Genomic DNA, 22272 nt, shown 5'->3' with positions numbered 1-22272 from the left:
ATGGAATCATGCAATATGTGACTTTCTGGGTCTGACTTTTCTCACTAAGCATAACATTTTCAAGGTTTATCCATGTTATAGCATATGTCAGTGCTTCATTTCTTAGGGCTGAGTGAACATTCTGCTGTGTGGAAAGACATTTTACTGATTTGTTCATTGACTGATAGATATTGGGGGTGTTTTCCCCTTTTGGCTATGGTGACCAGTACAATGAACATTTGTGTGCAGATTTTGTTCTGAATACCTATTATCAGTTCTTTAAGGTAAATATATAGGTATGGAATTACTGGGTCACATGGTAATTTTACATTCAACCTTTTGAAGAACCACCAAACTGTTTTCCACAGCGGTTGTACCTTTTTACATTCCCAAGAAAAACACAGAGGATTCTGGTTTCTTAGTACCCCACATCAAAACCTGCTATTTTCTGGGGTTTTGCTACTATTATTACTAGCAATAGCTATCCTAGTAAGTATGAAATGGCATCTTGCTGTGGTTTTGATTTGTATTTCCCTAATGACTAATGATGTCAAGCAACTTTTCATGGGCTTGTGATCATTTGTATTTCTTCTGTGAAGAAAGGTCTGTTACAGCCCTTTGCTCATGTTTAAGTTGGGAGGTTTGTCTTTTGGTCTCTTTATATATTCTGAATACTAGTCCCTTATCAGATACATAATCTGCAAATATTTTCTCCCATTCTATAGTGATTTTTTTACTATCTTGATAGGCTTTTTAACACATACATATATTTTGAACCTTTTGATGCAAGAGTCAGAAAGGGTTTGCAACCAGGCATCAGGTCACTCTCTCACTGCTCAGTTGGGAGAAGTTGAGGGCCCAAGAGTTGGTACAACCTTTGGGCTCCACCACTACTGGATTTAGGAAGCTCTGGTTAGCATTCTAAACTCTAGACTCTATTAACACTTCTGGATGCACTCAAGTAAATGAGAAGAAAAGCCACCATCTCTTTTGTCACGTGTCTTATGAACCTCAGCTACAGTTCTGGTTTGGGCATTTCACAGAGCCTCCAGCAAACAATTGATGTGGTGGCTTTTCCTCCTCCTTCCATGTTGTTATTTGGGAAAGAATGGGGTAGGGGAAAGTGCAATGGTGGTAAAGCTGTGTTACACTGTACATGGGAGCTCCTGTTCCAGGTCATCTAAGGATGGCTGTACAGGCCACACTGCACATTACGATGGCCCCAGGTGGAAAATCTCCTCTGTTTTTGAATATGATGATAGAGACATGCCATAGCCCCTATACACCAGGATGTCCCTTTGTCCCAGTCCTTCCCGTGGAAGGATGCAGTCAGTCATCTCCTAGACCCCAACACATTTAATTCCCAAGCTGGCTGAAGGACACCTTCTGCCTTAACCCCTGCTTGCCGGCTCCCAGGACCAGCCTCAGTGTCTAGGTTTGGATCACTCCATATTCAGCTCTGAGGATCTGAGCCACCATTTCTTCATTAAGTCTCATTTTCTTTGAATGAAGTCCTTACATGGACCCTTCTACTACTCTAGTTTTTGGTCAACTATGTTTATTGCTCTGAAGCTTTCAGGCTATCCCTTTAGCCTGCAAATAATGCTTGTCTTGTAGTCACTTTCCTTAGAAAGATTTTATTTCTCCTACATGTATTCAGCTCTCTAATCATAAGTCAATCCCCATTGAGCCTCTGTGTTTGCTCTTCCCTTTGTCTGAAACTCTGTTCCCAGATCTGAAATGGTTGTGTGTTACAGGTTGGGTCTCAACTGAAATGTCACTTCTTCAGAGACTCTCTCGGATCACCTTATTTGATATGGCCCTTTCCACTCCAATCACTATCACAGAATCTTCTTTTCTCTTGTCCACAACACTGTTCGCTCTCTGAAATACACCAGCTCCCTTATCATCTGTTGCCTCTACTGAAACGATGTTCTAATCAGAACAGGGATTTTGTTTTGTTCACCTGTGTCTCCAATGCCTACACCATGCCAGGCACATAGTTTGCTTTCAATCAGCAATTGTTGAAAAAAAATTACCAGTTTTCCGATTCAGAATTGTCTGTCTTAAATACTCTGTTCATCTCTTAGTTATTCCCTTAGTAAAGCTCCCATTCCTAAGCTCCCAAACCTTATATCATCCAAAGTTACTCTAGCCAATCTTGAGATGGGCACTCCCAAATCGATATTTACCACAGCACTGGGTTAGGGAAGGAAGAGGGTGAAAAGGATGTATTTCTAACACAGATCAAGGACTACTCAGGAGGAGTATAATCCTCTGAGCTTGAAAGAAAATACAGGATCAATCTTATCGAATGAAGCCATTTACAATAGTGAGCGGGAAATCCAGCCTAGAAATAAATAATTATGGTTACCCTAGGCTTCTGGAAGTCAAAGAACCATAAGGCAAATTATCTTCATTTTTAGGCCTGAAGAATTCATTGTTTTCTGTGCAAAAATGAGATATAAATTTCGTTTATGAGCTTTCGGAGGGAAAAAAATCTACCTTCTAGTTATCCTAATTTGGATTTAATTGGTTTCTTTGTTCCCTTGCATGTATGGGCTCAGTCTGTGGTGATAGAGAGCTCATTAAAAGAGAGATCAGAGTCCCCAGGTTCTTATACTCAGCTGGCTAACACGTTCTTCTGTACCGAATGATGTGCTTTCTCTTAGAGACTAGGTTTCAAGGCTTCATAACTCATAATGACTCCAAAGGGGCCTGTGTGTGATTTAGAAGGCTGTATATGAAAGTCTGGCCTTCTTAATTGGGTCCTAAGTCACCAACCCAGCCCCCTAAATTCCTGCTGCCCTCAACTTAGGAAGCCTCCATTTCAGATCTTAACCACATCACCAATATCTCTAGGAAAATTCCAAAGTAATGGGAAAAGATCCAAAGAACATTACAAACTGGCAGCCTTATGAAAATAGCCTTTTCCTTAATGAGTGCAACAAACATGAAACAGATAGACCTTCCATTGTAAGACTCTTCACCCAATTTCCTCAGACCCTGGGACTAAGGACTTTTGACTTTTTCTTGCACCAGTTTACTCTTCTGCATCAAATATAGTTTTCTTCTATTAAGAAATAAAAGATAACATAATTTGAAATGATTATCCATTTCACAAAGCTTTAACAGAGAAAACCTGGATATGGAAAAGCATTGACTCCTTAAAAAAAAAAAAAAAAAAAAAGGCAAGTCTTAACTCCTCGTGCCATTTAAAATGATGCAGCCACTCTGGAAAACAGTATAGAAGTTTCTTAAAAAGTTGAAAATAGAGCAACCCTATGACCCAGGAATTGAACTACTGGGTATTTACCCTAAAGATACAAATGTGGTTATCTGAAGGGGCATGTGCACCCAAATGTTCATATCAGCAATGTCTACAGTAGCCAAACTATGGAAAGTACCTAGATGTCCATCAACATGGACAAGGAAGGTGTGGTATACATATGCAATGGAATACTATGCAGCCATCAAAAAACGAAAATCTTGTTATTTGCAGTGACGTGGTTGGAACTAGAGGGTATTATGCTGAGTGAAATAAGCCAATCAGAGAAAGATGATTATCATATGATCTCTCTGATATGAGGAATTTGAGAGGCGGGGCAGGGGTGGGGGGAAGGGAAGGAAAAAATGAAACAAGATGGGACTGGGGAGGAAGACAAATCATAAGAGACTCTTAATCTCAGGAAATAAACTGAGGTTTGGTGGGGTTCAAGGGGGAGGGATAGGGTGGTTGGGTGATAGACACTGGGGAGAGTATGTGCTATAGTGAGTGCTGTAAATTGTGTAAGACTGATGATTCACAAACTTGTACCCTTGAAGCAAAAATACATTATGTGTTAATAAAAAATAAATAAAATAAAATAAAATAATCCAAAGTTCAAAAGGGTCAGCAGTTAGTTCTATCCAAAATAAAATATGTTGTCATATTTCCAATTTTTAAAAAACAGCTGAGAGGGAAATCCTAAAAACCCTCTAAGGAAAGAAGAGGCAATTAGAAGCCATGAAATAACCAGTAAGGTGACCAGTTAACAAATCAGTAGCCACAAAGTCAATAGCTTTCCTTGATTTCATGCAAATAACTAATTCAAAAATAATGGGGGAAATGCCATTCACAGTAGCATATTAATAAATGTGTAGAGTTGTTTTAAAAAGTTCAGATCTAAGGGACATAATAAGCTTTGAAAATTGCAAATCATGCTCCAAATAGTCAAGGGGACCCCATATTCCTAAATATACCCAAACATTTAATACAACTTTAATAAGACCAAAGGGAATGATTTAGGATTTAAAAAGTTAATTCTAAGGTTCACCCAGAAAAACAAAGCTCATTATAAAGAGTCAGAAAATTTTTGAAAAATAATAGGAATTGGAGGACAGAGTTAAACATTACCAAATTTGCTTCCATAGAGCTAGAGAAGTTTTCCATTGGTTGTGATAGACAAAACTATGTAACAAAATAAACCTGAAACTCCCAGTGGATATATTATCATATACTAGATTGCATTTCCAATAAGGACAGATTTTTTTTTTTCACTTAAATAAAAGTGTCAAGACAACTGGCTAGCCATTCAGAGAGAAGACATAAAGCCGATTACTACCGTCTTATTCCTACAATAAAAATAAGTTCGGGATGGATCAAAGACTTAAATATAAAACAAGGACAACCCTAAGAGTATTTGGGGAAATTTTTTTTATAATCCTGACGTGAGGAAGATTCAAGACAGGCACAAAACCTAGGAGCAATAAATGGAAACCCTGGCAAGTTTGAGCCATAAAATTTTTAAAAAAATATTTGCCCTGCAGGAAAAATACCAAAGATAAACTGGGGCAAGTATCAAATCCTTTGCCTGTCTAAAGAGCTCATTTCCTCAATAAGGAAAACTCCGAAGTCAATGAAAACCAAAACACAACACAATAAAAAAAAAACCAAAGGTCATGACTAGAGCATTCACAGCGAAAACAGATTGTGGCTGGAGATGCTCTCGGTGGTGACCGGAAGGACAAGAGGAGGCAGAGGGAAGCTACACTCCTCCCCCCATTTCTTTCTTGAGTGCCTTTCAAGGGCTGCTCTGGCATATGGAGGTGGCCCTTGGAGCCCCACAGCAGGATTTCAGCCTGTGTCAAAGTCCCATTCCCTCATCTTTGCGAGTAGTTTTAAAAGTTGCAAATTTAAAGAAAAGGTCTTCTCCCCACCCATGAGATTGGCAATGAGAAAATCGTGTAAAATGCACTCTTCATCAGGGAAACATAAATTTGGTGCAGCCCCTTAGACATGCGCCCGTTGCCTTCTACCACAATTTAAAATGTGTGCCCTTTGGCCTAATGACCTTTGAGTAACTTTTCCTGTAGAAAAACATCAGTTCAGGGGTGCCTGGGTGGCTCAGTCAGTTAAGCAGCTGCCTTCACCTTAGGTCATGGTCCCAGGGTCCTGGGATCGAGCCCTGCATCGGGCTCTCTGCTCAGTGGAGAGAGCCTGAGTCTCTCTCTCCCTCTGCCTGCTGCCCTGCCTATTTGTGCTCTCTCTCTCTCTGTCAAATAAAAAAATAAATAAATACATCTTAAAAAACAAAAATCAAAACAAACAAACAAAAAAATCAGTGAATATTTTAGTATTCAGTAAAATACATCCCAAATGGCTGTGTAAGATATTGGTTCAGGGTGGGGCTCTGAGTCAGAGTACTTGGGTTCATACCCTGTGTGATCAGCTTCTTTGTGACCTGGGTTAGATAACCTCTATGTGGTTTCTTGTTTGCAGACTAACAATAATAATATCTTCCTCAGGACTAAATGAGTTAATGTGCCTGTAAAGTACTTAGAAGAGCGCCTGGTGTATAGGCCCAGACAATTGGTCTTACGTTCATCGTCATTACCTCTATAGGATTGCTTATAATGCCGGAGACCAGGAAAGCCTCTCTTGGTAGACTAGCCATAAATTATAGCATGTCTACATGGTGGCACTCTTGGCAGGCAGTAAGAATAAAGCAGACCTGCTTTATTCTTATCAGTGTGTACCGATGTGGAAAGAGCTCTATGATAAATCGCCAAATAGAAAGAAAACAAAAAAACCACTTGGACAAATGTGTATGTTTTTGTGTTTCTGGAAGTATATTCCTCATAGGAAAAGACAGATGGAAGAGGAGAAATCATTAATGGATTTTCTAGAAAGTTTTGAATATTCAATAATTCACCCAAAGATATTTAAGGGCTTGACTATATATTGGCATCATTCCAGGTGCTGGGGATCTCCCAATGAAACCCACCCCTCCCCTTGGGTGTTTGTATTTTATTGGCGAGTTTGATAACAAGTCTGAACAATTATGAGCTTATATAGTATACGGAAGTTTAAAAAAATAGAATCAGGAAAGAGGATTGTGGCTAGCAGGGGGATAAGGTTTCAAGTAGGTCTCATGGAGAAGATAACTTAAGAGTATACACGGTTTAATCTGAAATATGCATGCTTCAAAAAAAAAATGAACATAAAAACCAACTCCAAATCATCCTACCTCTGACCGAGGCAGCTGACTTAGAAAGTTTCGTCACCTTGGTTGGCGGCATTTCGTGTGAATGCACCCAAGAATGCAGCCTCAGCCCTGTTTCTGCAAGTGCAGCCTTCCCACCACCAAAGCCACACTCAACACATATGGCCTTTTCAAGTGCTCACATTGTGTGCAATGCTCTCAGCCACAGAGCAAGCCGGTTTGGACAGCAGCTCTGGCGGTAGGTTTTCATTCATTTCTTCAGCAGTTAAAGAGCTAGAGCAAAGGTAAATGTTGGCTCACCGGGGCAAACAGGGCCTCAAAGGTCATCTTTCGACACTTACTGCAAGGAACCGAGAAGAGAGGCTGTCATAAGAGGGCACCCTAGGTGCTCAGACAGGCCACTGCCTATAATAGCCTTCTCCAGCAAAGCAGTGTTAAGCTACTGGGCACAGCACCATCTCTGTCCATCTGGGGACTGGCACCCAGGACACTCTGTGGTATACACACTAGGCAATGTCCTCAGGCAGATCAGAAAGGACCCCTTTATCTCCACAGGATCATGCAGGACAGGGCAGGAAGATGGCATTACCGAAGGAGATCTCTTAAAACCCAGAGGGTTCCATGAGTGCTTAATAAAACAAGAAAGCATTCTCAAGATCACACATCTTGCTCTCCCAGCCCAACTGCTAGGCCATACCCCAAAACTCCAATTTGTAAGGCAGCTGGCAGGGAGACGGGAAAGGGCTAGGCTTGAAACAGGATTCCTGGCCCGCAGGCAAGCATACCATAAAACATGAGGTCTTTGGTGCATACGCATCAGTAAGATCTTTGTTGCTGAACCCCATGGGGAAATCTCCAGGAACCAGAGTTCAGGAGGGCTGTATAAATCAGAGCAGGATCAGTTCTATCCTTGGGTTTGGGAAGCTTCCTGTGACTCCGTGGACACCTTGGCCATGGGGGTTCCCAGGCAGAGGCTGCCTCTTAGCCTTCAAATTCTACTGCACCCAACATGGTGCCTGAGGTACAGTGGGAAATCCACTGGGTGCCAGTGAGTCACTTTCCCTGTTCATTCACCAGTGGCACAAGCTCAGAGAAGGGAAGTGGAGAGAGGTATCTGTTGAAGGAAACAGGCTGCGGAATTCAGTCTAGCGGTGACATGATGTGCTCCTATCCACAGGGGGGGCATAGGTGGCTGACCCCTCCACAGAAATGCCACTGCCAGAAGCTTCGTGCCCTGGCATGGGCAACACTATATAGCTCGACCTGAATGAGCTCAAGGGCCACCGATTCTGCAAGCATTAGCAATATACTACGTACCAGGCTCATATACCACACTCAGACTTCATAGTCTACTAAAGAGCTAAAGCCAATTCCCCAGCTAGTAAACAAATGCACCATGTCATATACCCCAGACTTGGGAGCATCTGGTGGACCGGAGAAGTATGTGTGACAAGAGATATATTGACTCTCTGTACTTTATTTATAATTTTACATATTTTAATAAGGCAAACAAAGGTCTTAGACCATCTGTGTGCCCAGCATTCTGCCATGTACAGAGGGACAAACACTTAGAAGATATTCCTCTTGTTCTCTGGGGACTTATGGGTCTGTTGAACACTGAGAACAATTCTAGAAGGATTCAGCAAGTGGGGCTAGCTAATAAATCTGAAGGAGGGAGAGCCTAGAGTCGACTGGAGTAGATGAAGGGGGCTGTATGGAACACTAGACTCTCAAGGATGTGTGGGTTTTGATCCTGACTTTATTGCCAACAGTTTCATTTCCAAGGTCAGTTAAGGAGGGTGACCCCACCAATTAAACCAATGGCTGTTAAGTCTCCAACTCTGATTCTAACCAGAGTCTCTGTCACCAAACCTTCTTTTTCAACTGTTGCCTGCAACTCTCCATCATTTTTTTTTTTTTAATGGAGAGACAAGTTACCACAGTAGACCAGATAAACTTAAGTGGAAGGTGGGGGGGAGGGCAACCACGAGATATGGGGGGAGAGGTAGAGTGTGGCTTGAGTCACTAACATGAGACAATCATCCTATTTGGGAAAGGGAAACAGGGAAGGGCTGTTTCTGATGGAGGTTGAGAATCCATCTCTGGCTGAAAGGGTGTGGGGGAGGAAAAGCCTCCAAGAAGGCTGGGGGAGACAGTACCCAGGGCTGGTGGAGACACTCTTTGATGGAACTCATTTCAGCTCACCAACACCAGCAAGGCTTGTGGTGCCAGGCCTTGCAGGTGAGCTAAGTGGTATTTAAGAAAAAACCCTTATTACATCAAATATGGAAAGCCTCTTAACTCAGTTTGTGAAGATAGCATAGGACAGCTGAGCCACCCATAGCCTGGTGGCTGGCAGTGACAAATCCCACCAGATCTCAGATCGACACAGTCCCCCTGGATCTACCATGGGGCTTCCAGAAAACCACAGCCCAGCAGCCCTACTCTAAGGAAAACCTTGACTCAGGAAGCACCCCAAAGGTTTCCCAAGCTTGTTGCTGAGGGAGTAGATGATGGGACAAGTGGGGTCAGGAGAATCAGTCCCAGAAGTCCACTGGACTTGATAAGAGAGCTTGTAAAGAGATAGTGTGGACAAAGTGCTAGGCCCCTGTCACCCACGCAGGCTAAAAGCCCTGATGTGCAATGTTGTGAGAGAAGCCTTCCTGCTTCGGCTACTGCAGAGTCAGCCCTCCTGCCACCTGGTCTGCCAGTGGTCAGGGGTCACTGGAGTCAAAGTGCAAACAATTAGCTTTATTGCCAACGGTCTCATTTCCAGCAGCCAACTTTCAAGGCCATTGCCTGTTCTGGCGCTGGAACAATGTTCCACCATTCATGTGGCGCAGGGAATGGTTACATAATGTCACTGAGCGCCCATTCCCCTCAACTGTACACAAGCAGAGACAGGTGACAGTTCCTACTTAAAAGGGATGCTGTACACTCTCCCCTCGAGTGCACTGCTGGGTACATGGGATGTCCTCGGGAAGACTGGTTCCCTCCGCCCCCACTTTCCCCAGTATCTGACTCCTTGTTAAGTATCAGATGTTTCATCCTGAGGCTTCCTGAAAGAGAAGTGATGATCATGACCTTCATTCTGTAACTGCCCTCCAGCTTACAAGCAAAGGTCTTAACAACTTCTCATTTCTATTTAAACAGAGGATGTCTTGTTGGAGAGGGCACCGCGTAGCCCTTAATTCTGACCCAGCTCTCTCCTCCAACCCTAGCCCACCCCTATATCCTGTCCTGCAGGGACTCACAAACTTGCACCTCATAGGGCAGACTGACCCACAGAGACCCCAAGATCAGCTACCAGCTCCCCCGAAGAGGGACAAAACCATGACCTGGTCTCAGCTGTACAAGGCTGCTTGACTTTCCAAACTCCAAGACTCATGGATTTATTCAAAAGACATGAATTAAGAGCTTATGACATGTCAGGCCCTAGGTTTCCAGGGGAAGAGTGAGTGAGAGAGTCCTCTTTTGACTCAGATGCCTGGTTGCCCTGGGGAGAGAAAGCCCTTCATGCATTTACAGCAGAGTGGGACAAGAACAATGCTGGCTGACTTGGGGCTGCTGGGGACAGGTCATCATGCCTGAAAATCACCTCGGGTTGCACACCCAGTGAGGGTCAGTGCACCTGCTGGCCAACAATAGGTGACCGGCAGGAGCACAACCCTCATGCCTGGTTTCTCACTGGCTGCCGGATCCTGGCCCAAGATCACCTGCCTGGAGGTAGGACAATTTTGCCCCCCCCCAGGTGTGATTCATATAACATCATTTAAAGTGAACAATTCTGTGGCATTTAGTATATTCACACTGTTGTGCAACCACCACTTCTGTCTAGTCCCCAAACACTTCTGTCACCCCCAAAGGAAAGCCTGTGCCCATTAAGCACTCACTCCGCATTCCTCTCCCGACCCTGGCACCACCCGTCTGCTTGCTTTCTCTAAGGATTTGAAATGGGAGGGTTCTTAAAAAAGAGGTTTCTTCCGGTTTCTAGTTCTTTTGTCAAGGCACGAAACTAGACTCACCTGGATATTTTTTTTTCTTTTTTCTTTTTTTAGGATTTATTTATTTATTTGTATGTGTGTCAGTGAGAGAGAGAGAGCACAAGCTGGGGGAGGGGAAGGGTGGGGAGCAGACTGGACGCAGGGCTCCAGCCCACAACCTTGAGATCATGACCTGAGCCGAAACAAGAGCGGGACCCTCAGGTGACCGAGCCACCCAGGCACCTCTAGACTCATCTGGAATGGAGACAAATTTGCCTCCATCACCACAGAAGCCAAAGTTCAAATCCCAGTTTCAACCTTTTCAGAGCTTGTCCAGTTTCTTTACGGCTAAGACTCAGTTTCCCCATCTGTGAAACAACGAACCCGCTTTGCAGGACTGTTTAGAAGATTCAAAGATAAACTCAACCCCCCACCCCACCCCCCCAAAAAAGTCCTAGCACTGCCCCACAGAAAATAGTGAATGAATGGAAGGGGTCATATTTGCAGCTCTAGAAAAATGTCCCCATCTGAAAGTACTAATACGTAAGTGAACTCAGTATCTTCCCAGGTCCCCACGTAGGAAAATCTTTGTACAAATGCGATTTTCTAGGAAATCTGAAGAAAGACTAACTCCTCACAGGAGTGGATGCAGCCTGGTTTCCAGTAGCACACGGACTATACCTTGGATCTCTGTCTGACCTTGGAAAGGTCCTTCGCTTCTCTGAGCCTCCTCAGCAGTTAACATGGTGAAACCATCCACGTCATAAGCTTGTCTTAAGGAAATGTTAAGAGCAGCTCTTAGGAGCTGGTGCTGACCATGGCTCCATCTTCCATCTTTTCTTTCCTTCTCGGATCCCGAGCCTCCCTATAGAATCTGTGGCCCCCACTGTGTTTTAGCACTTAAGCATTCAATGATACTCTGATGCTCTAGTCAGTGCTTTTGCCCTTGAGGAGTTAGAATATAGCCTGGGGGAGAAGACTACTTTAGGTCAGGACCTAGAGAAATATCCGGCGGAAACATTCTGTTTGGACTGGAGTGTGTGTGTGTGTGTGTGTGTGTGTTTAAATTAACTTGGAATGTGTTTACCTGGGGGTACACCTACCTTGCATTTTGCTAGAACCCCCACCTTGCACCTTATTGCATATCATCTATTTAACTCTTTAATCTGCCTGTTTTATAAGCATTTGTGGCCTTTGTTTTTTGTTCTCTTCATGGTGCCAAGCACACAAGTGATGCCTACAAGAATTTTTACCCTGCCTCTTCCAAGACTATTCTGTGTTCATCTCAAATACTTATCCATTGGAGGGGACCCCGACAGAGTTACTCTCATGCTGGAATAGAAAGGGAGGGGTCAAGTGAAATCAATTATTCCATTAATTTTTTTTTTTTACTAAATCAATCTTTTTCAAAATTAAATATAACTACTTTTAAGACTCTGCGGCTGATGGAAAGGACGAGTCACCTACATATTAGAGCTCCAGATTCAATCTGCCTTTTCAAACCACGCAGCAGATTAATACCCACCCAAGGTAATAAGCCCCAACCAGGGAGCTCCTTCCTCCAGCTCACTCTTTGAGGGTCCTTGAAGTCCGTCTGAGATTCAATTTGTGGCTCTACCCATGAAACAGAGCTAAGTTCATCCAGAAACTGTCTATCCTCCACTCATTCATTACCTCTCTCCATAGAAGGAGCCAATGTTCACAATGAAAATTGAAGAGGTCTCTCGTGTAGTCCTCCTCCCCCAAGAGAGGCAGGAGAAGGAAAAAAAATCCAATCCCCCCCCCCCCCCCCCCCCCCGTCCACTTCCTCCTTCCCTTTGTGCCTTCTGGTAAGGAAGGTTTAAAGGTGTCCCTTAGAGATCTGAGAGAAAGAGAGGGAGAGAGACAGAGAGAGAGAGAGAGGGAGCACTGACACGTGCCAGGGACCCGGCAGGCTCTAGATGGGCTGAAGCTGGGGGTGAGGGTGCCCCTTCAGCCTCTGCCCCATGCTCACCAGACCCCTTGCTAAATACCCCCCCCCCCCACATTCCCCTTACCCTGTGAGAGGGGTGCATTTCTCAGAGCTTCCTCCGAACGGAGTTTCCTGGCTCCGGGTTCTTCCTGGCACAGAATCCCTGGCCCTCTTCCCTCAGCCCCGGTTCCTCCAGGGACCGGCTGGCTTCACAGCATCCCGGCAGGCAGGTGGTCACGGCTCCGAGTGTCCCCCACAGTGCCCTGCCTGAGCTGTCCCGAGTCAGGCCATGGCCGGGCTTTCTAACGTGCTCAGGGACCTCACTTCCTGGTTTTTCTCTCACAACTGAAAGTGGAAGCTGTTCTGGCCAGGAGGAGAACAGCCGCCCAGGCTGCCCTGGCTCCTTTTCAAAGCCTTAACCCCTAGCCCTAGGGCTGAAACAAGAGCCTGCCGGGAGCCCACAATCACCTTTTGCTCCAGGGTCTGACTACCGTGAAACCAAGACAGAGCAAGCAAACAAACTGCAGGAGCCCCAAGCAGACGGCCTGTGCCAGGAAGGGGACACTGCTCCCCCCTCGACTCCCAGGGCAGGGAGTTCAGCCCTCGCATCCCTCCCGATGCTGGGGCACCTGGCACGGGGTCACCCTCCTCCAACCCCTGTGCCTCCCCACCCCCACCTGCCTCTGTCCCCAGGCACTTCCAATCAAGTCAACAAAACAAGCAAGTCAGGAGCCACCAGACACAGACCAAGAGGCTGTGTTCTTTTCCTCTGACCTATAAGCTCATCCCTCTCATACCTTAAAACATAAACCACAAATCTAGTCTGCTGCCTCTCTCACCTCCCCAAATTAAAAACTGGGACCTTCTGAAAGGAAGGCGACAAGCATGTACACCATGCCCTGTCTGATTGGTCCCGTGTCTTGCAGCTTCTGGAAAACCCACTGTACCCGCGTGAGCCGGTAACAGGAAAAGGCAAATCGCTTCTTAGTGTTATTGTGAAAATTGTTCTGAATGTGTAGACCCCCTGGAAGTGTCCTGGAGATTCGTCTGCAGGAGATCAGGACCTGCAGGAGTCTCACTGGACTTGCCTAAGGCTGGGACCACAGAAGGGCACGAGAGCTTCCTAAATTTGGAGGCCGAAATCATGAGTTCTCTTGCTCCCACCTGCCCCCACAACCAACACCCCAGAATGAAGCAACTTTCTCCAGCCTTAGTCACTTCAAAAAGGCTTATGTTAAGTTCAGCATGGTCCTGGCCCTTTAGCAGAGCTAGGTTAGGACTCTCTCTCTACAGGGAGGAAGTCCTAAACACCTCCAAACTAGGGAGGAAAAAAAAAGCCAGGGTGAGCTATGTTGCAATCTCAGAGATGGCAGCTGATCCCTTGGCCTCACAGGAGCCCACTTTAGACATGGAAGAGAGACCAAGTGTGGGAAGAGGTGGTTAGCCCATCTTGCCAATCTATATCTCCTGGGTCATCTCACAGCTGGAGGAACCTTGGCTTTGTTTAGTTTCAGGAGCTCATTCCTTTAAGAAGCAGCTCCCTCCCGCCAGAGCGGACTAGGTGTCAAGTTTCAGCTATTCTAACACCCAGAGTGCTGGCTTCTTTTACCAGCTAAATGAAGAGCTTGGAGTGAGAGGAACTTTTCTGTTTGTTTGTTTGTTTTTTCCTGTCTTCCTTCAGGACTGGATGCCCAAGTTCAGAAGTACCTCGGTCATTTAAAAAGTCCAGCCGGAGTCGCATTCCTTTTCTATCCTCGGTGCACATAAGTGACCCTCCCAAGATTTCAGGAGATAATGGAAGATTTTGGAAACAGACGAGAATTCGGCATCAGGCGGCAGCAGCCTAGAGGGACAGACTGATGGGACTCTAATCTCAGCCATATCGCCTCCTAGGTAGGTAGCCCTGGGCGTGCTGTGAACAGCCCCAAAGCCCCTTATTCACCTGTGATAAGGGAACAATACCACCTGCCTCACAGAAGGTGGCAGGTAGATGAGGAAACGCAGATCACACAGTCACACACCTAGTATAGACTCCGGCACCCAAGACAGTGTCCACTAAGGGTTCTCTTCCCCTAGTCCCTTCCAAATGCGATTTGCTGCCATCAGCAGCTGGCAGATAGCCTTTGTAACCATTCTGACAGACAAAGTTTTGAATGAAAGATGTAGACAGGCAGCTTGGTTCGGTCTCTAACCCTTAGTTAAGGCTTTTAACTCTGTGTTAGTTTCCATTTAGTGAAATTAACAACTTTCTCTCCCAGACCTACCCCCTGCCAGCTTTCACATTTCCAACCACTTTACAACTGGTTTCTCCTTTGCCTCCACGCAGGTCAGCAGAGGTTACTACTTAACCAAGGGTAATCTCACGTTGGAAAAGAGCCCTTAGACAGAGAAGAGACCTGCATTTCACCTTCCCACTCCCCGTCCTTAGCTGTCCCATAAATGTATAAACTTTAGAGTAGGGAGCATTACTGCAGCTTACCTTGTAAGAATACACTCACTTGCCGCGTCCAGAAAATGCCCCCTCACGGCTGGCTGTACCGGTTCATTCAGACACCTCTGCCCCTTCCACAGCTCCTGCAACAAGGCCACATCTGAAGCCAATGCGTCCTGTCCCAAGAGTGACCCACAAGCTTCCCTGGAACCTTTGAACCTATTGCGATAGAAGTTCAAAGGTAGAAGTTACCTGTTCAAACACATTGGAGTAACCTCCAACAGCGACAAGCACAGAATTTGGTAAAAGGTTAAAACCGAGATCGTTATGCAAGGGTTGAGGAGGAAGAAGAAGAAAGACAGCCCTCTGCCCCGAAAGCTGATGTTTAACAAGCAAAACCTTTATAAAGCCCGTGAGTTGAGGTTGAGAAGGACATGGGAAGGCACTTTGATTGATTCAAACTATAACTTTAAGAATTGGATAAGCAGAGGTCTGCATTTCAAGACCAGACTCCGGCTAGAAGGGGCCAGTGGCCCCTGCATAATTAGAACATTTCCAAGACAACGAAATAAGGTGAATCATTCTAACATCTAGACTGAGGGACAAGCCTACCTGGGCTATATTTAGAATGCAGAATCTCGGGAAGAATTCACCTCCCACAGTTTAGCAAGGCGCTTGAAGAAGCACATTGCTAGTATATCACGGTTCCACCTCTGCTCTCTCTTTCCATTTTTTTAAAAAGGGATTATTATTATTTTTTTTATTTTAGAGAGAGAAAGTGAGTGGGAGGAGGAGCTGAGGAAGGGGGAAAGAATCTCCAACTGATTCCATGCTGAGCGCAGATCTGAACGCGGGGTTCCAGCTCATGACCCCGAGATCACGACCTGAGCCAAAACCGAGAGTCAGATGCTTAGCCAACTGAGCCATCCAGGTGTCCCTCACTCTTTGCATGCTGAGGTCACTAGTCACCATTTCTGGTTCTAAAATCTTCAAGACTGCAGGGCACCACTACTCAAAAGAAAGTTTTGAGTTTCTGTGTTATAGGTGAGGGCCAAGGCCCTTCAGGTGAAGGAAATCACCCAGAATTATACAACTAGTTCGTTATGAAAGCGACACCTGATCTTGGCCCCACACAGTCACCCCAGTGCCTTTGCCTGGCTAGGATTCTGCTTCATTGACCCGTGTTCATTTAACCACCAGCAGACTTCAGACACTCGACCACTTTCTGGATCCTGGGCTGCCAGAAATAGGTGGTCATACTGCACTGGGTTTCTTCAACTGTGTTCAGTCAGTCAACCAATGACATCAAAGTCAGAAGCCAATATCTCATCTTGCAGACTCCTGTGTGAAGGAGGGGTTGTCAGTCGGCCAGATTCTCATCCGGGTCTGAGGTGCATTAACCCTTTAAAGTCATTTCATGGCACACAGCCCTAGTCCAGCCTCAGCACCTGAAGAAAGAGGGCTTTGTGAGTGGTAACCGAAGAACATGTTCCATGAGAACCGGGGACGCCAGCTGGACTCATCTGGCTGGACCCCTGCCCAGCTGTGTTCATTAGCAACCTACTAATGCCAGACCTGGTAGAGGAGGACGCTCCAAACCAGGAGTTTGTAGACTTTAGCGAACAACACGGGCCCCTGGAGAGCTTATTACAATACCAACTTATGGGCTGGTGCCCGAGCTTAGGATTCCCTAGGCCTGGGTGAGGGCCTGAGAATCTGAATTTCTAACAATTCCAGGTGACAGACACGCTGCTGGTCTGGGAAACCCACTAGGAGCAACGCTGTACCAAGCCACCCCTGGCCTCTCGCGAGCCCCACTATTGGAACGCCACAAGGGACTGTGGGTAGCCCCACAGTGCATTTCTACAGCTTCTCCCAGTTTAGAAGACGTTTCCACTATGATCTAACAAACCTGTGAGGTATATGTGGGGACAGCACCTTCAGCACCCAAACCTTGGGTATCTGTTGGGGCCTGAGACAAGAACATCTTTTGGCCCTCGCAGTAGACCTGCCAGATGGTTATGATTTGTGGTATGGGGAACACTTCCTTAGGCAGGATTTTAGCCAGTTTTGACTGCTAATTCAAGTCTTTAGAAGTAGGGCAATGTGACGGAAGGAGAAAGAGCAGAGCCCTGGGGCTATAGGCGGAGTCTACTCAGGTTAACAGGACTACAGGCGGAGCCTACTCAGGTTAACATATTCACGGTGGCTGGGAGAGGATGGGTGCGAGACGCCCCACCCTAGAAGGGCTGTATGGCGGGACAGACATCGTGATGGCACGGGGACACAAATAAGTCTGCAGGGGACTGACCTTTAGCTTCCCACATGGCAGAGCTGACTTTGAAGTTTACCCTTCTACTGAAATATGAAAAGGAAAGGGCAAAGTTCCTTAAACTCTTAACAAGCGTGCCTTAATTGGCCATTCCAATTATCAGGATTCCAAACCCACCCTTCCCTTGGTTATCTGACATTTCAAAAGCCTTATGGCACTCAAAGGACACCTTTTCAGGGAGCAAGCTATGGTTCTCATGGGAGCTCCTTTCTGAAGGCCTTCAAGGGGGTCAGGAACATTACTGAGCATGTCCCACACGACGGCGCTGTTCTGAGAGCTTCGTCTGCAGTATCTCATTTAATCTCACCACGCGGAAGTTATTATTCCGCAGAAGAAAGTCTAAGAGAGGCCAATTAACTTGCCCAAGGCATGGGGCTTATAGCTGGTGGAGTCGCAGAGTCAGATTTTGAGTTGAAGGACCTTTGAGCCCAGTGCTTACGTGTGTACCTGGGAGTACAATCCATTCTACGAACCCCTTGCCAGCATGCATATATATACATATATACGTATACATACATATATGTATATGTACATGTATATATGTATGTATATGTATATATGTAAGTATACGTATGTATGTATACATGCATATGTATGTATATATATGTATATATACATATACGCATGTATACATACATATATACACACACATACATATACATTCATGTATATATGCATTTATCTTGGGATCTTTCACTGGCCTCTCAAAGAAAATGAAGAATTGTTGTCTTAGAGGAAGCAGGACCCAATGCCAGCCATAAGCGTCTGATGGCAAGGGTGGAATGACAGCTACTTTCCCTCCTCAGAAGGGCTTTCCATTTGCCTCGATATCCTTCCTGCCGCTGAGATCATTTCCCACACGGAGCCTCACTTCACTCATCTAGAAGGGGCCACCGCACCCTAGATCCAGCTGTGTGACCCTCAGGGGGTCTGCTCGGTGGTGTGCTGCGCTGCGAGTGCCCACGGCTCCGTGCTGGGCCCCGCTGTCCATCCTGCCCCACAGGACGTCACCACACGCCTGCAGGAAGCTGGCCCCCAGCTCCGGGCTAGAGCAGCTCACTTTTCCTTAGCTTGGGTCGTGGACAGTCATGGCTTGGGGCACCCAGGCTCTTGAGGCCACTTGGTCATTCTTTGTGGGAAGGAAGTGTTACTCAAGTACGAGCACTTGGGGAACCATAAAAGTGTTTGTACAGATTTGCAATACGAAGTTTTCCTTCTCTCCTGATAGGCCAGCTTCCTCGTGCCCCCGCTCCCATACACACACAGCAACTGCCTAGTAGACTTAGATCAGAGCGGTAAGCCACAGCGCACGGATGGGCCACGGCGTACTGACCCTCAGCCTTCGCCGTGGCTGGGTCACAAGCTTGTGACCAGCCTCGATGCGGGCATGGGTGGGTACACCTGCTCTCAGATTCATGACGTCAGCAAGGCTGTCACACAGTGACACAGACAACTTGCTTCTTTGTCAGCAAGTGGTTTCCTAGAATGTTTAAGAATCAGATGGAAGGTGGAAAGATCCCTGACAGAGGTGTGGGCTCTAAATTCCCAGAGCCCTCAACAACCCCATAAAGATCATCACTATTTCCCAGCAGGTTAGACAGGGAGTTCAGAGAGAAGCTTAAGGTCTGTGCTGCCTGCTTCTCTCACCAGGAGCGGCGTACGGCTCCTGAGCACTGGAAGGGGGGATAAGTCCACATTTAGATGTGTGCAAAACACACACCAAAGTCTGGAGACTTAGCATGAAGAAAACTGTGTCACACCTCCATTTTTTTAGCATACTGATCACACGGTGAAGTGATAAAATCCAGCATACGCTAGATAAGTAATTCTCCTTGTTTCTTTTCCTCTTACAACGAAGTCTGCTGAGGATTTTTAAGCTACGTGTTTGACTTGCATTGTATCTTTCTCGGGCGACACCTATTTAGACCAAAGGTCCTCGGCCTTAATGCCTTTAGAATAGAAACACAAGTGGTGTCTCCCAGTGGCAGCCACGAACATGTCACAGCGGCTCCGGAGGAACTTGAAGACAGCAAGGTCTTTTACCTGAACCTCTCCTTTCTGTAGCCCCCATTCGACAGAGGTCATGACCTTGACTGAGGCAACAGTCCCGTATTACAAACCTGCTGTCACTCCCTGGCTGGTTCCATGCCAGGCACCACCCTCTGTGTCCTGCGTCCCTCTGTTGCTTCATCTAATCCTCACGTGAGCTCATTAGGGTATTTAAAAATAAGGAAACCTGTGGCTTAGACAATCCCTGACGTGTCCAAGGCCTCCTTCGAGACCAGTGGTCCCAGCCATCTCGCTGCACGACCTCCTCCAGGCCAGCGAGTCAGGAACCACAGTCCTCACTGCGCAGGAATCAACACAATGGGGGCGTCAATTCCTTGGGGGGGGGGGGGTAGGTCAACACCTCCTCCCTCACCGAGCCTTTAAGGATATAGTCCTCTGCCCTGCAGTCTTGGCCCCCTGGGCTCACAGCACGAGAGCATAGCCCTGAGTGCCTGGCTAGAGAGTTATTTGGGAACTTTTCACACGAGAAGTGGAGCGGAAATACCAGGAAGCGGGAGGGGTTCTGGTCTCTCCTGACAAGAAGCTGAAGAGGGTGGAGGAGGCAGAAGGGACATCCTGCCTGGCTTTCGATAGCTACACGCCGGAGAGGAGCTGCTCAGACGACAAGCCTAGGGCCACACAGGCCCCTGATCGGTTGGAGAAGCAGATCATGCTTATGGGTTCAAAGTGCACCCTCGCCAGAGAAAGACGTATTAAGTCAAGGACACTTTGTTTGCTCAGTGTTTGAGACACTGTAGCCATGAGGGTGTTCTTGGAAAACATAGAACATTATTGGGTGCCTGGGTAGCTCAGTGGGTTAAGCTTCTGCCTTCAGCTCAGGTCATGATCCCAGGATCCTGGGATCGAGCGTCGCATCGGGCTCTCTGCTCAGCAGGGAGCCAGCTTCTCCCTCTCTCTGGCTGCCTCTCTGCCTACTTGTGATCTTTCTCTCTCTCGGTCAAATAATAAATAAAATATTAAAAAAAAAAAAAGAAAACGTAGAACATTCTTGAAAGTGGCTTGGGAGGTAAACCTCACTGTTACTCATCTAGTATCTTTGATTAGTGGGCAGACAGCTGCCCCTCCCCCCCTCCACTTTCTGGATGTTTTTGTTCTTGCTAAGACTTTGTAGGGGGTTGGGAGTGGTAATCTGGGAGACAGGGTCAAAGACCACAAAATAAATATTCAAATCAGAAATACGGGGTTCAGGCTCAACCAACCTGCTAGATTTGAGCTTTTACGCAGCGCCAGAAGAAAACTTCAAAGTATGGTTAAGGATCCCTACACGGTGAGAGGCCCCATTCAGGGGGCAAGGACTCATTCCTGGTGGAAACAGGTGTGAGAAAGAACAACACGTCAAAGCCAGGGGGGAGGAGTCTTTACCCTCCCAGGATAAATATCAGGTGCTGAAGAACATAAAAGGTTATGTCGCCGTGAAAGGAGATTGTTGGCCCCTCATGAAACATTTTCAGAAACGAGCATCGTGTCATCGTCAGGAAGCCAAGGCCAGTGCCCCCTCCTTGGCTTCTAGGACTGGCGTCTGCATGATCACCTAAAGGAGTGGCTTTTGGATCCAAGGAACTTGCTTTGTTTCCGCTCTAGGAAACAGTCTCCCCCCTTTATACAAGTTCAACCTTTACTCCACTGTCCTGTGACTCTTCAAACATTTACTATCTTTTTGGCTATGTATTCGCTGACAGCATCACCACTATTTGCAAGAGTGGAGAACACAGCAGGAAGTTTGCAGTGGACACCTGGACAGGTACTAGCTGACTTTTACTTGCTCATACTTGGGAGGGCTAGTACGAGGTGTGCTACATCTTCAGGGACGCTCCCTTGGCAAACCTGTAAGCAGACCTGAAAGGAACATGCTACCATCTCCCAGCATGGGATACTTGGTTAATTATAAGTCTACCAGAGCCCTAGGGTTTTAGAACAAGGAACAGGAAAGGTCAAAGGGCTCTTCCCCCGGCATTTTTCTACTTTGTCAGTAAGAAAACAGAGGCTCAAATCCAGTCTTATTTACTTGGCAAAACCTGAGGTTGGTTGATGCCTTTTCCCAAAACACCCAAGGAGATGTGAGAGAGCGTGTGAGGACAGGGGGAGGGTTGCCTCTCCCGCTCCGTCTTTCCGTCAGGGGGATTATGGGCTCATCTTGTACTTCCACGCCTTTATCTGCTTCTGGACAAGTTCAAATTCACACATTCCAAACCTTTACCTTTTCTCTAAACATGAGTAAGGCACAGATTGACAAGCTGAAGGGAGGCAGCTGGGGTGGAGGGAGCAGGAGGAAAGGGAAGGCAGCTAGAGAGAAGCCAGAGATCCCATTAAAACTCTCCCACCCTGGATCAGCTCATCCTATCTGATCGTGGATGTTGAGCAGCTGGCTTGTCTGGTTTACGGCACAGGCTGGCCAGGATTGAGGAAACCATAAACCAGGCAGAAAGAACCCTCCCTCCATAATAATCTCTTCAGAAAGCAGAGATGGGCTAAAGTTGCTGGCTCCATTTTGGCTCTGGTCATGATCTCAGGGTCATGAGATCAGAGCCCCGTGTTGAGTCTGAGCACTACCCCCACTGACATAAGAAACCAAACTCTGCCCCTCTGCTGGGCGTGCAGCCACGTGGCCTCCCCCATCAACCACTCCGGCTCCTAGAAGGGAGGAGGCCTGGAGAAGCAGAGTGCGGAACAGTGTGGCCCCTCTCAGCGACCACAGTCCCTTCAGAAACTCCCCCACCCCCACCCCAAGCTGCTTTTAACCTCAGGATTTTCCACTCCAGCCAATCAAGCACTTCACACAAAGTAGGTGGGTCTGTAACTACGGCAACTGTTTTCCTGGTGGTGATCATGCGCCTCTGATGCTCTCCCCTTCTGAAGGCCATGGAGAATGGAAGGGACTGAGCTCAACAGGGAATACCTAGAGCCCACGGAGGGAAGCCAGGTGCCCAAGTGGTGTGAGGACCCAGACCGCTGTGAGGTTCTCCTGATCTGAGAATTCAGACAGCAGGAGTGAAAGCCCGTACTTTTACTCCACAAATGCAAGTCTATAGGGTGTACTATTA

General features: G+C 46.6%; 2 protein-coding genes across 5 annotated transcripts in view; one reads left to right on the top strand and one right to left on the bottom strand.

Annotated features, from left to right (window-relative positions):
- ACSL5 (acyl-CoA synthetase long chain family member 5) overlaps positions 1–15012 on the bottom strand; it is a 45382-nt gene extending 30370 nt beyond the window's left edge. The window contains exon 1 of one of the 3 annotated variants that reach the window (XM_082721373.1): positions 14878–15012. Coding sequence is in view for 1 of the 3 variants with exons in the window: in XM_082721375.1 (XP_082577501.1) it covers positions 12484–12501 (18 nt within the window). In the remaining 2 variants the exon portion in view is untranslated. Of the gene's footprint in view, positions 1–12483; positions 13508–14877 lie in introns of those variants that run through there. The other 2 variants (XM_082721372.1, XM_082721375.1) reach the window with 2 other exon arrangements.
- A 5485-nt stretch (positions 15013–20497) lies between these two features.
- The window catches only part of LOC309858231 (uncharacterized protein), a 28634-nt gene continuing 26859 nt past the window's right edge, over positions 20498–22272 (top strand). For both annotated transcript variants that reach the window (XM_082718957.1, XM_082718956.1), the window contains exon 1: positions 20498–20972. The gene's annotated coding sequence lies outside the window, so the exon portion shown is untranslated. The remainder of the gene's footprint in view (positions 20973–22272) is intronic.

This window comes from Mustela nivalis, assembly GCF_964662115.1.
Source record: "Mustela nivalis genome assembly, chromosome: 2".
Classification (NCBI taxonomy): Eukaryota; Metazoa; Chordata; class Mammalia; order Carnivora; family Mustelidae; genus Mustela; species Mustela nivalis.
The sequence above is the reverse complement of the archived record's forward strand: the minus strand, read 5'-3'. Positions and strand labels throughout refer to the sequence as shown.